Source organism: Mobula hypostoma, chromosome 2 (assembly GCF_963921235.1).
Source record: "Mobula hypostoma chromosome 2, sMobHyp1.1, whole genome shotgun sequence".
Lineage (NCBI taxonomy): Eukaryota > Metazoa > Chordata > Chondrichthyes > Myliobatiformes > Myliobatidae > Mobula > Mobula hypostoma.
The window spans coordinates 172,071,641-172,086,775 of record NC_086098.1 but is presented as its reverse complement, the minus strand read 5'-3'; the positions used below and the strand labels follow the sequence as shown (position 1 = coordinate 172,086,775).

The 15,135-nt window shown below is 39.3% G+C and overlaps 1 protein-coding gene across 2 annotated transcripts in view; it reads left to right on the top strand.

Annotated features, from left to right (window-relative positions):
- Positions 1 to 15,135, top strand: part of LOC134342672 (casein kinase II subunit alpha) — a 136,869-nt gene that overhangs the window by 105,141 nt on the left and 16,593 nt on the right. For both annotated transcript variants that reach the window (XM_063041079.1, XM_063041080.1), the window contains 3 exons: positions 3,553 to 3,603; positions 12,326 to 12,385; positions 14,333 to 14,416. In XM_063041079.1, coding sequence (XP_062897149.1) covers positions 3,553 to 3,603; positions 12,326 to 12,385; positions 14,333 to 14,416 — 195 coding nt within the window. The remainder of the gene's footprint in view (positions 1 to 3,552; positions 3,604 to 12,325; positions 12,386 to 14,332; positions 14,417 to 15,135) is intronic.

The window sequence follows — 15,135 nt, the reverse complement described above, 5'->3', positions numbered from 1 at the left end:
ATGTGAGAAGCTTTGTGATTTAATCTCATTTATTCTGTTGTTTAGATGTACATTTGTCTGATTTCTTTCAATGTCTGATTTAAGGTGCAGTTTAAATTACAAAAATTCATGATTGGACATTGCTTTAATCTAGAAAATAGTAAAGCTGTTTGCACCGTTAGTGATAAACAGAGTTAAGAGGTGGAAAATTTCTTAAATGCATTTATTTCAATGCTAGGAGCATTATAAGAAAGGTGGATGAGCTTAAAGCATGGATTGATACCTGGAAGTATGATGTGGTAGCTATTAATGAAACATGGTTACAGGAGGGGTGTAACTGGCAACTAAATGTTCCTGGATTTAATTGCTTCAGGTGTGATAGAATCAGAGGGACAAGAGGGGGAGGTGTTGCATTGCTTGTCAGAGAAAATATTACAGCGGTGCTCTAGCAGGATAGATTAGAGGGCTTGTCTAGGGAGGTTTTTTGGGTGGAATTGAGGAATGGGAAAGGTGTAATAACACCTATGGGGGTGTATTATAGACCACCAAATGGGGAGCGAGAATTGGAGGAGCAAATTTGTAAGGAGATAGCAGATATTTGTAGTAAGCCCAAGGTTGTCAATGTGGGAGATTTTAAGTTTCCACACGTAGACTGGGAAGCCCATACTGTAAAAGGGCTGGATGGTTTGGAGTTTGTAAAATGCGTGCAGGATAGTTTTTTGCAGCAATACATAGAGGTACCAACTAGAGAAGGGGCAGTGTTGGATCTCCTGTTAGGGAATGAGATAGGGCAGGTGACGGAGGTTTTTGTTGGGGAGCACTTCAGGTCCAGTGATCACAATGCCATTAGTTACAATATAATTATGGAGAAGGATAGATCTGGACCCAGGGTTGAGATTTTTGATTGGAGAAAGGCTAACTTTGAGATGTGAAAGGATTTAGAAGGAGTGGATTGGGACAATTTGTTTTATGGGAAGAATGTAATAGAGAAATGGAGGTCATTTAAAGGTGAAATTTTGAGAGTACAGAATCTTTATGTTCCTGTTAAGTTGAGAGGAAAGGTTGAAAGTTTGAGAGAGCCATGGTTTTCAACGGATATTGGAAACTTGGTTTGGAAAAAGAGAGATAGCTACAATAAATATAGGCAGCATAGAGTTAATGAGGTGCTTAAGGAATATAAAGAATGTAAAAAGAATCTTAAGAAAGAAATTAGAAAAGCTAAAAGAAGATATGAGGTTGCTTTGGCAAGTAAGGTGGAAATAAATCCCAAGGGTTTCTACCGTTATATTAATAGCAAAAGGATAGTGAGGGATAAAATTGGTCCCTTACAGAATCAGGATGGATGGCTACGTGCGGAGCCAAAAGAGATGGAGATTCTGATCAATTTCTTTTCTTCGGTATTCACGAAGGAGAAGGATATTGAATTGTGTAAGATAAGGGAAACAGGTAGGGAAGTTATGGAAACTATGATGATTAAAGAAGAGGAAGTACTGGAGCTTTTAAGGAATATAAAAGTGGATAAGTCTCCGGGCTCGGACAGAAATATTTCAAATGTCATTAGAAATGGGGATGGTGCTGGAGGATTGGCATATTGCTCATGTTGTTCCATTGTTTAAAAAGTGTTCTAAGAGTAAACCTAGCAATTATCAGCCTGTGAGTGTGACATCAATGGCAGGTAAATTGATGGAAAGTATTCTTAGAGATGGTATATATAATTATCTGGATAGACATGGTCTGATTAGGAACAGTCAACATGGATTTGTGCATGGAAGGCCATGTTTGACAAATCTTATTGATTTTTTTGAAGAGGTTACTAGGAAAAGTTGATGAGAGTAAAGCAGTGGATGTTGTCTATATGGACTTCAGTAAGGCCTTTGACAAGGTTCCACACGGAAGGTTGGTTAGCAGGGTTCAATCGTTAGGTATTAATATTGAAGTAGTAAAATGGATTCAGCAGTGGCTGGATGGGAGACGCTAGAGAGTGGTGGTGGATAACTGTTTGTCAGATTGGAGGCCGGTGACTAGTGGTGTGCCTCAGGAATCTGTACTGGCTCCAATGTTGTTTATCATATACATTAATGATCTGGACGATGGGTTGGTAAATTGGATGAGTAAGTATGCAGATGATACTAAGATAGGTGGAGTTGTGGATAATGAAGTAGATTTTCAAAGCTGGCAGAGAGATTTAGGCCAGTTAGAAGGGTGGGCTGAAAGATGGCAGATGGAGTTTAATGCTGATAATTGTGAGGTGCTACATTTTGGGAGGACTAATCAAAGTAGGACATACATGGTAAATGGTAGGGCATTGAAGAATGCAGTAGTACAGAGGGATCTAGGAATAGTTCCCTGAAGGTGGAATCTCATGTGGATAGGGTGGTGAAGAAAGCTTTTGGTATGCTGGCCTTTATAAATCAGAGCATTAAGTATAGAAATTGGAATATAATGTTGAAATTGTACAAGGCATTGGTGAGGCCAAATTTGGAGTATTGTGTACAGTTCTGGTCACTGAATTATAGGAAAGATGTCAACAAAATAGAGAGAGTACAGAGAAGATTTACTAGAATGTTACCTGGGTTTCATCACCTAAGTTACAGAGAAAGGTTGAACAAGTTGGGTCTTTATTCTTTGGAACGTAGAAGGTTGAGGGGGGACTTGATAGAGGTATTTAAAATTATGAGGGGGATAGATAGAGTTGACGTGGATAGGCTTTTTCCATTGAGATTGGGGGAGATGCCAACAAGAGGATATGAGTTGAGAGTTAAAGGGCAAAAGTTTAGGGATAACATGAGGGAGAACTTCTTTACTCGGAGAGTGGTAGATGTGTGGAACGAGCTTCCAGCAGAAGTGGTTGAGGCAGGTTTGACGTTGTCGTTTAAGGTTATATTGGACAGCTATATGGACAGGAAAGGAATGGAGGGTTATGGGCTGAGTGCAGGTTGGTGGGACTAGGTGAGAGTAAGAGTTCGGCACGGACTAGAAGGGCCGAGATGGACTGTTTCCGTGCTGTAATTGTTGTATGGTTATATATGGTTATAGTGGCTTGCTGCTTTTAGTGCACACTAGGGGTTAACTGATTTCAGTTCTAGGTTTATTGTTCAGTGTTTTCTTGGCTAATGTGAAAGATGTATGCGGGGCAGTGTTTTTTAAAAAAAATCTTACTAAGAGACCACATTAGGTGCAGTCTCTTGTCAATAGATTGACTACCCAAAGCTGTTTCACTATCTGTTGTAAAAATCACAAGTCAGACAACATGGTCTTTATTCTTAAACACAAGAGATTCTGAAGATGCTGGAAACCCAGAGCAGCATACAAAAAATGCTGGAGGAACTCAGCAGGTCAGGAGGCATCTATGGAAAGGGATAAGCAATCGACATTTCAGGCTGAGACCCTTCATCAGAACTGTTTGTTCCTTTCCATAGACGCTGCCTGACCTGCTGAGTTTCTCCCGCATTTTGATCATCTCTATTTTCTCTGGTTACTTGAGCTAGCATCAGTGTATCACATCCTAAGTATGTACTGTTGCAATGTGTGTTTTTTAAAAGCAATACTTAGTATTTTTTTCTTCCCCTTTAGTCACGGACACCTGCTTTGGTTTTTGAACATGTAAACAACACAGATTTCAAGGTAAGATAGAAGCTTTTTTTAAAATGTTATCTGCATAATCATGGCATTTGTCATTCATCATTTCTGCTGCACCAAAATAGAATTCTTGCTTGGTTGGATGCAGTGGGGCCAAGCATATAGCACTATTAAATCCAATGATGTTCATCTTTCACTATTGTACTGTGGCTGAGGGATTTGTGGCAGTGTTTTCCTCTCATTTGTTGGTACTGTACACAGACATCGTCTCTCCAGTTCCATTTCCTTGTGTGTGGTAGCAAATGTTTCCACACTGCCATATGTACTTGTTTTCTGACAATCTTACTTTTGTGCATACTGTTTGATCCATGCAGCATTCCCCGTAGTCCACTGTTTTTCATTTCTTTCACCACTTGTAACTCAGAATCTTAAACAGATTTCATAAACACATCCTTTATGATTTTTGCATCCACACTTGCCTGTAAGAGATCAATGAATTTTAATTTATCTGATGATGCCCTATAATTCTGTATTTCAAAAGTCTGCTGACTGTTTGAGTCAGAAGTCTTTGATGTTTCAAGTGTCACAATAAATTTTCTGTGCATGTGTTATGAAAAAGATATTTATAGATGGAGCTTATATTTTTAGTATGCAAAGATCTTCCCATTAACCATAAATATTCTCTTCCTATCGATACATACAATGCTGGAGGAACTCAGCAGGTCAGGCAGCATCTATGAAAAAGAGTACAGTTGATGTTTTGGGCCAAGACCCTTCATCAGCCCTAGTGAAGGGTCTCAACATGAAATGTCGACTGTAAACTTTTCCAAAGCTTTTGTCTGACCTGCTGAGTTCCCCCAGCATTGTCTGTGTGTTGCTTAGATTTCCAGCATCTGCAGATTTTCTCCTGTTTGTTATTCTCTTCCTGTGTAGGTCATGCTTTTAAAATTGTGTTAGTAGAAAGATCTACCTGTTAATAGTTCTGATCTGCCAAAGAATCCTGGCATTAGGAGTGGCAATAGGCCAGGTGACCCTCTCAAGCCTGTCTTACTACTCAGTAGCACTAGTCTTTCATTTGAGTGGTGGGGTGAAGATGCATCTCTATCAAAGAGATGTAAGGTGCTCCTTCCTTCCTCTAGCCTTCAGTCACCCTTGGGCAAGGTGTAGCACCTGGTTAGCCTGGTTATGTGATCACTGATGCCAGCAGACAGTCTCTGAAGAGTATTAGTAATAGCTGGGATCACCTATCTTGTAAAGACACTGCACAGCAGAAGGCAATGGCAAACAACTCCTGGAGGAAAAAAATTGCCAAGAACTAGCACGATAATACAAAGGCCATAATCGCCCACGTCATATGACATGGCACATAATGAACAAATGAATCTTTCATTTGATTCCACCTTCTTGTCTACTCTTGAAAGATAATTCATCTTGGATTAATCCACAAAATGCAAAAATTGTTCTATGTAGCTTCAACTAAGGGAAAAGATTTCCCACAGTGGTGTAACCTGTATTTTTTTAAGTTCTCAGTGTCATCTATATGACCATCTTTTGAATCATCTGCGCACTTCTAGAGAGAAGTTTTATAGCGAGATTGTGCAGGAGGAAGAGCATTAGATTCTGGGGACATCCTGACTTAAGCCTGTTGGTGGTGGACCGCTGGGACCAATATCCTTGAGCCAGTTTGCTGGTGCTGTGGAGGAGGTATTAAAATAACTAGGCAAGGGCATACCGTGGTGTGTACAGATTCAGAAGGGTAAAGATCTGAACTGGAAACAAACAGAAGATTTATGTTTGGCCATTAGAGCAGACAAAAGGTGGAAAATTAGGAAAAAAGTTCAAAGAAAACGTTTTATTATCAAAGTACGTTATATGTCACCATATACACCCTGAGATTAATTTTCTTGTGGGCATACTCAACAAGTCCACAATAGAATAATAACCGTAATAGAATAGGGAAAAAAAGACCAAACCAACTTGGGCATTCAACTAGGGTGTGAAAGGCAACTTTCTGTGAAAGTACAGAAAGAAAGAAATGATAATAAAAAAGCATTAAGTATTGAGAACATGAGGTGATAAGTCCTTGAAAGTGAGTCCATAGGTTTTAGGAGCATTTCATTGATGGGGCAAGTGAAGTTGAATGAAGTTATCCCCTTTTGGCTCAAGAACTCATGATTGAGGGATAATAATTGTTCCTGAACCTAGTAATGTGACCTTAGCCCCTGTACCACCTTCCTGACAGCAGCAGTGAGAGGAGAGCATGACCTGGGTGGTGGGGACCCCGATGATGGATGTAGCTTTCCTGCAATATGCTCCATTTAGATGTTCGATGGAGTGGAGTGCTTTATCCGTGATGAACTAAGCTGTATCCACTACTTTTTGTAGGATTTTCCATTCGAGGGCATTGGTGTTTCCATACGAGTCTGCGGTTCAGCTAGTCAATATTCTCTCTACCATACATCTGTAAAGTTTCGTCAAAGTTTTAGATGTCATGCCGAATCTTCGCAACCTCCCAGGAAAGTAGCTTTTATCGTAATTGCACTTGAGTGTTGAGTCCAGGACAGGTCCCCTGAAATGATGACACCGAAGAATTTAAAGTTTTTGACCCTCTCCATCTCTGATCCTCTGATGAAGACTGGCTCATGTTCCTCTGGTTTCCTCCTCCTGAAGTTTAAGAATTGTGCTATACTCAAGAACAGAATTTTTTTAAAAAAAGAGGAATGTCAATATTTCTGTAAGCAAGGGTGATATGTCAGATAGATCATCAAATGAAGCCAGCTGGGTGGAATTTAAAATGCACATTGATACTTTAGACCTCTGAGTATTCTGAAAGAGATAGCAAAGCAAATTTTTGATGGGCACAAACATTATGGGAAGGTAGGGTTGGCATTTCAATGGGTTTGATTTTAGCTGAGGCCACAAATTTTGCTTTGCATCTGCAAGGTCTTTTTTTCTCCAGCCACTATTATCATGTCCATCAAAACAGGCTGGTTATGAATGGGGAGGGACAAATTCTGCATTTAGATTATTGAATAAAATTTAATGTATATAAATTACGGAATATTTCTGAAGCAGGGATCGTAGTCTGTTATTGCTAGACTGAAAAGCTACACATCAAAGGTGAGTTACAAAGTGCCACTTGAAGGTAGATCAATGTAAGAGCAATGGCAGGCATAAAAACGATTTAAGTGTTTTTAGGACATAGGCCCACAAAAAAAAGGTTGGAGCTGCAGGATATTCTCTTCCCAACCCTCCTCCCCCCAACTGAGTGTTAAAAGATTAACACTGGAGAAAGTCTGGAAGAGTATGCAAGATTATAGTTAAAGGGGAAATTAACAGAGCATTGAGAGGGATTGAAAAAACACTGGCAAATAAAATCCTGCTTGAGGATGACTAAGGGAAAGATCTATTGGCCCTGAAAACATAACCCACATGTGGAAGCAGAGGATATATGCAAAAATCCTTGATGAATATTTTACATCTCATTTCACAAAGAGAAATATTTCAATCATGTAGAAATTAGGGACAAGTACAAAATATGAAATGGGTTAACCGTAGTAAAAGAAGTGTTAATACAGAACATAGATGAATACAGCTCAGGAACAGGCCATTTGGCCCACAATGTGTCAAGCCAACTAAATAGCAAATCAAAAATAGCCAACCGCTAATGCCTCCTACCTACGCCATGTTTATATCCCTCCATCCTTCTTACGTCCACTGGCCTATTTGAATGTCTCTTATGAGCCTCTAATATATTTGCCTCTACCACCATACTAGGCAAAATGACTCTGAGTAAAAAAAATTGCCCTTCACATCCCCATTGAACATACCTCCTCTAACCTCAGTGCATGCCCTCTGGTATTAGATATTTCAACCCTGGGAAACAGATACTCTCTGTCCACTCTATATATGCCTCTCATAATCTTATAAAACACATCTCCCCTTAGCCTCCAGTGCTTAAGAGAAAACAACCCAAGTTGTTTTATCAGCCTGTCGTGATAGCACATGCCCTCCAAACCAGGCAGCTTTCTGGTGAACCTCTACTGTACACAACACTCCAGATGTGGCCTAACTAGTTTTATGAAGTTGTAACATCACCTCCTGAGTTTTGAACTCATTGCCTTGACTAATAAAAACAAACATTCCATAAACTCTCTGAACCACCTTACTGACCTGTGAAGCCATTTTCAAGGAGATATGAATTTGGATCTCAAGATCTTTCTGCTCAGCAACACTATTCAGGATCTCAGCAATATTGCTTCTTTGCATTTGCCCTACTGAGGTGAAGCACCTCACATTTATCTGGGTTAAACTCCATCTGCCATTTCTCAGCCCATATCTGCAACTGATCTACATTGTCTTCTATACAATCCACAACTCTGAATCTTGCTATCATCCGCAAATTTACTAACCCACTCATTTACATTTTCATCCAGGTCATTTACAAGGGGTGATTGATACATTCGTGGCCTACGGTAGAAGGAGTCAATTTTAGAAAACCTAGCACATTTAATTTTCAGCATAGTCCCTACCTACATTTACACACTTAGTCTAGGGGTTGTGGAGCATACGGATCTTGGACCTCCAGAAAGTGTCCACTGCATGGGGTGATTGATAAGTTTGTGGCCTAATGTAGAAGGAGATGATTTATACAGCTCTCGTTACATGCACATGCAGTTCAACTCTTTGAGTGATTATGCAGAAAGTTTGAAGTTAATATCTCATCTCCTCCTACCTTAGGCCACGAACTTATGAATCACCCCTGAGGAGTTATTAACTTCAAACATTCTGCATAATTACTCAGAGAGTTGAACTGCATGTGCATGTAAGGAGAGTCGTATAACTCTTCTCCTTCTACCTTAGGCCACAAACTTATCAATCACCCCTGCTGTGGACACTTTCTGGAAGTCCAAAATCCGTATGCTCCATGACCGCTGGACTAGGTGTGTAAATGTAGGAGGGGACTATATTGAAAAATAAATGTGCCAGGTTTTCTAAAATTGACTCTTTCTACCTTAGGCCACGAACTTATCAATCACACCTCGTATATGCAGTTGAAGTCAGAAGTTTACATACACCTTAGCCGAATACATTCAAACTCAGTTTTTCACAATTCCGTACATTTAATCCTAGAAAACATTACCTGTCTTAAGTCAGTTAGGATCACTATTTTAAGAATGTGAAATGTCAGAATAATAGTAGAGAGAATGATTTATTTCTGCTTTTATTTCTTCCATCACTTTTCCAGTGGGTCAGAAGATTACATACACTTTGTTAGTATTTAGTAGCATTGCCTTTAAATTGTTTAACTTTGGTCAAACATTTTGGGTAGTCTTCCACAAGCTTCTTACAGTAAGTTGCTGGAATTTTGTTCCATTCCTCCAGACAGAACTGGTGTAACTGAGTCGGGTTTGTAGGCCTCCTTACTCGCACACGCTTTTTCAGTTCTGCCCATAAATTTTCTATCAGATTGAGGTCAGGAAATGATGTCAAGTCTGGTTCATCCTTACGAGCAATTTCCAAACGCCTGAAGGTACCACGTTCATCTATACAAACAATAGTACGCAAGTATAAACACCATGGGACCACGCAGCTGTCATACCGCTCAGGAAGGAGATGCATTCTGTCTCCTAGAGATGAACGTACTTTGGCGCGAAAAGTGCAAATCAGTCCCAGAACAACAGCAAAGGACCTTGTGAAGATGCTGGAGTAAAACAGGTAGACAAGTATCTATATCCACAGTAAAACGAGTCCTATATCGACATAACCTGAAAGGCTGCTCAGCAAGGAAGAAGCCACTGCTCCAAAGCTGCCATAAAAAAGCCAGACTGCAGTTTGCAAGTGCACATGGGGATAAAGATCTTACTTTTTGGAGAAATGTCCTCTTGTCTGATGAAACCAAAATTGAACTGTTCGGCCATAATGACCATCGTTATGTTTGGAGGAAAAAGGGTGAGGCTTGCAAACCAAAGAACACCATCCCAACTGTGAAGCATAGGGGTGGCAGCGTCATGTTCTGGGGGTGCTTTGCTGCAGGAGGGACTGGTGCACTTCACAAAATAGATGGCATCATGAGGAAGGAAAATTATGTGGATATATTGAAGCAACATCTCAAGACATCAGTCAGGAAGTTAAAAGGTCGGTCGCAAATGGGTCTTCCAAATTGACAATGACCCCAAGCGTACCTCCAAAGTTGTGGCAAAATTGCTTCAGGACAACAAAGTCAAGGTACAGGAGTGGCCATCACAAAGCCCATGACCTCAATCCGATAGAAAATTTGTGGGCAGAACTGAAAAAGTGTGTGTGAGCAAGGAGGCCTACAAACCTGACTCAGTTACAGCAGTTCTGTCGGAAGGAATGGAACAAAATTCCAGCAACTTACTGTAAGAAGCTTGTGGAAGGCCATCGAAAATGTTTGACCCAAGTTAAACAATTTAAAGGCAATGCTACCTAATACTAACAAAGTGTATGCAAATTTCTGACCCACTGGGAAAGTGATGAAAGAAATAAAAGCTGAAATAAATCATTCTCTCTACTATTATTCTGACATTTCATATTCTTAAAATAAAGTAGTGATCCTAACTGACCTAAGACAGGGAATGTTTTATAGGATTAAATGTCAGGAATTGTGAAAAACTGAGTTTAAATGTATTTGGCTAAGGTGTATGTAAACCTCTGACTTCAACTGTATATCACAAACACCAGAAATCCCACCACAGATCCCTGTGGAACTCCACTCATTACAGACCTCCAGCTTGAATAAGTTCCTTCAACTACTACCCTCTGTCTTCTGTGCGCAAGCCAGTTCTGAATCCAAACAGCCAAATAGCTGCTGATTCCATGCATCTGATCTTCTGGTTAGGCCTCCCATGAGGGACTTCATGGACAACATTCTCTGACCTACACTCATCAGTTTCTCTTGTCACCTTGTCAAAATCTCAAACAAGTTGGTAAGGCATGACCTGCTGTGCACAAAGCCATGCTGGCTTTCCCTAATTGAGCCATGAGTTTCTAAATGTTCATATGTCATAGTCCTAAGGTTTTTTTTCAGCAATTTCAGTAAAACTGACATGAGACTCACTGGTCTATAATTCACAGGATTTTCCCTTGCTCCCTTTTTAAATAGAAGTATAACATTAGCCACTCGCCAGTCCTCTGGGACCTAGAGAGGACACAAAGATGCTGGTCAAGGGCCCAGCAATCTCATCTCTTGCCTCTTCTAATAACCTGAGGTAAATCCAATCAGGACCTGGGGACTTAGCCATCTTTATACTCATTAGGAGACCCAACACTTCCTCCTTCTTGACCTCTAAACACCCTAACGTATTTATACACTCAGCACTAATCTCCTGGTCTTCCACATCCTTTTTCCGTAGTAAATACAGAAGCAAAGTACTCATTAAGTACCTCATTCACATTCTCTACATCTAAGCAAATGTTCCCTCCCTTTATCCTTGAGTAGTCCCATCCTTTCCTGAGTTATCCTCTTGCTCTTTATGTATGTATAGAATGCCTTGGGATTCACCTTAATCCTACTTGCCAAGGGCTTTTTATGGCCCCTCCTGTCTTTCCTAATTCCTTCCTTTACTTCGTTTCTGGCTTCTTTATACTTGTGTTCTTTGTTTGATCCTAAGCATTACGTACTTTTCCTTTTTCTTCTTGACTAGATTTATCATCTCTCTGGACAGCCATGGTTCTCTTATCTTTCCATCCCTGTCCTTTCTTCTAACAGAAACATACCTTTCCTGTACTCAGCCGTTCATCTTCAAGCACCATCCTCATGTCTGATATGGATTAGCCAGAGAAAAGGTGTTCCCTATTAATTCTGCTTAGTTGCTCCCTAATGTCCTCGTAATTTGCACTGCTCCAATTTAAAACTCTTCCACAAGCGCCATACCTATCCACAATCTCAGTTAAGGTATTAATTTATATATAAATGTATTACCACATCTTTTCAAAATTTTTGCTTGAAGTAGCAATTCTCAACATTTTTATTGATCTTGCCATTTGTCGAACTTTTTGGGAAAGCTAGTTGTAGGAGTTAAGTAATTTATATTCTGTGTGTTGTCTATACCTACATGCTTATGATACTGCTGCAAGCACCTTTTCATTGTACCTCACAGTACTTGTGAACATATGACAATCGATTTAACTTGCCCTGAGGAGACACCGCGACTTCTACGAGAAATGCTCATGTATATTTGTTTATATTTTAACTAAGATTGTGAATTTGCTCACCTGAAGCTTCTGTGTGTTGTCCATCCAACTCTCTCACCTTTTAAGGGGTTTAATATCTACTGCTATGCTTCGCTCAGTTTTACTAACCATTTATATGGAGTTGAGATATGTTTTATCATTGAAACACTCAAAATGATGGAAGAACTTTGCAGGCCAGGCGGCATCTATGGAAAAGAGCAAACAGTGGATGTGTCGGGCCAAGACCCATCATTAGGACTGGCACTTAGTAGACTATGATCCCTGCTTTCTCCCCTCCTACCCACCTTCTTGCTCTGACTTCTCATCTTTTTCTCCAGTCTTGATTAAGGGTTTCAGCCCAAAATGTCAACTGTTTGCTCTTTTCCATAGCTTGCCTGGCCTGCTGAGTTTCTCCAGCATTTTGTGTGTGTTGCTTTGGATTTCCAGCATCTGCAGATTTTCTCTTGTTTGTTTTATCATTGATCTGTGCTCAAGTTGTGTTGCATCTTGCAGTCAAATACTACCAGCTGAATTGACAATGTTAATTTTTTTTTTGATGTGTTCCCTACAGCAGCTGTACCAGACCTTAACAGATTATGATATAAGGTTCTACATGTACGAGATTTTGAAGGTATGTTGACAAATATTATTCTGTTTTAAAGGATAAGATATTTGAAACAGGGTGAAAACTAGAATGCTTGCACCACATAAACTAATAACTCCTGATTGTCAATCTCCCAGAATAAATAATTTCCCTGAAGGCATATGCTGAGCTGACTACAGTATTAAGGGGATCATTTGAGGCATTTGTTTCAGTTGTGGATTCAAACTAGAATTGCTTTCCATACCAGAATTTTTGATTCGGATGTCATTACTGCTAGATGGCTTGATAAGAAATCAATAATTGATTACCAGGACAGATTTACAGCCGATTTTGAAGATCTAAATATAATGTCACTGCAAAGTTTAGGGACACATTAAATAAGAATGATTACGTTGATTCACCATTGAATTAATCAACTGAACTGCAGCCTTTTAAACAAACTAAGTCTTCAAAATTGTAATTTGCAGGTTCAGATGATGGATGTCAACCACTCAGATTCCTTCCTGAGCATTCAGTACAAAAAGGCTTTCACGATCTTGACATGCTGAATGAAGCACATGTAGCGTTGAAGTGGTTTGATGTAGGACAGGGAGTGTCAAAATTGTGCACTAAGACAATTTTTTAAAAAAATGCTAAGCACTCAACATGTCAGGCAGCGTAGGTGGAAAGAGGAACTGGGTGAATTTTTCAGATAGAAGACTCTTGATCAGAAATATGGGGAATTTTAGTTAATTTTCATGCACAAACATTAGTTTGATGTCATAGTTTTCAAGAAGTTGGCCAAAGTCTCCCTTGCTAGTTGAAAGATTGCATACCAATGCTCAACTACCAATTGAAAAGTGAGGCTGTTTAAACATGATAAAGGAGCATGATCTATGGAGCAATTCTCCCTTTGTCAAGGGCCAAGTATCTGCAGTCTTGGCTCACACTTTCGCTGCACTTCACAGCTGTAAGCTGAATTACTTAATCGGTGAAATTCTAGAAATAACATTTAAATTGTGAATTGCAGATGGGCAGTATCTCTAAGGGCACATCTCTAAATGCATTCTCCATTGCAACATTGTAATATTCAGGAATAATTGTCTCCTAGGAATAGTTTTTACCATATTCATTTGAAATTCTTTCTTTACTCATTGCCAGAAGTTTATCTGTTAGTATGCAGCTCTGTAAATAGATAGCAAGTTCACTAGAGTTTTCTGGGGAATGAGTTGCATTTTCTTTTTAATCTACATACAGAAATTCAAACCTTCATTTAAGGTAATGCCTTTAATGAAATCATCTTCTGATGCCTCTTTGCTTTAATCAAGTTCAAGTTTATTGTCATCTAACTGTACATATATGCAATCAAACAAAATGTTCCTTTGGACCGCAGTGCACCCACAAAACATACATCATGCACAGCACATAAAACAAAATATTACCGCAAGTTAATAAATATAATTCAAAATGCAGATATTGCACAGCACAGGTAAACAGTAAACACTCAACAGTGCAGCAAACAGCTTGCTGTCCTGGTGATGAGACCTCAGTCATGGCAGGGTATTCATTAGTCCGGACAGCCTTCTGGTTCAAGAGCCTGATATTTGAGGGGTAATAACTGTTTCTGAACCTGGTGGTGTAGTTCCTGAGACTCCTGTAACTTCCTGATGGCAGCAGCGAGAAAAGAGCATGGTCTGGATGATGGATGCTTTCCAGCGATAACTCTGTTTGGAGATGTGCTCACTTGACCTATGATAAACTTGGAGAAGTTTTGGATAGGGAATCTTCGATGATATCTTGGTGACTTTTTGGTCATAATTTTCTAAATTGCAGACATAGAGTAGGACTTTCTGGTTGAATTGTATGGGGAAAGGCACCCAAATTGGTGGTTCAAGATATTTGATATGCCAGAAGAATTAACTAAATTTAGCTACTGATAGGTTGAAATCTTAATGGGACTCCTGTTTACATCTAAAAATCAACCTCTGTTTGCAGGCCCTGGATTATTGTCACAGTATGGGAATCATGCACAGAGATGTGAAACCACACAATGTTATGATCGACCATGAGCACAGAAAGGTAACAGAAAGGTTGCTGTGTTATTTCTTTGTTTGATTTTGTAAATAATGAGGTTCCAAATATAGTTGATATAATTAAGAGTATATATCTGTATGGGGAAAATTGGCAAATTGTTTATTATGTCTTCCTGTCCCAATTTTTGCACAAAGTCAAACTTTAATTGATTAGTAAAAGAATTGAGTTTTTAGCCAGAGTGAAAGGTTTGGAAATTAGGACAAATCAAAATTCTTACTGATATACCAGCCAAGGAAACATTTTAAGTAATATGCATGGAAGGACAACCCGTTGCCTTTAATTTGTTGTTGAGTATCTTTGGAGACGCCTCTTTATTGGGATCAAGAATAATTTTGTGAAAACGGTAAATTATGGACTATGAGGAATAAACGTTTCTTTGGTGTAAAATTCATTGGAAGGCTTATTAGTGCCCATTAAATCAACTTTAAACTAGATTTATTAATCTACATTTAGTCAAATAAAAACCGCTATTACCTATAAAAAGTAGTTACAGGTTTCCCCTGCCATCCAAAGGTAGAGCGTTCCTATAAAATAGTTCGTAAGCCAGAATGTCGTAAAGTGAAGAAGAAACTACCATTTATTTATATGGGAAAATTTTGTGAGCGTTCACAGACCCAAAAATAACCTGCCAAATCATGCAAAGTAACACACAAAACCTACAATAACAGTAACATATAGTAAAAGCAGGAATGATATAAATACAC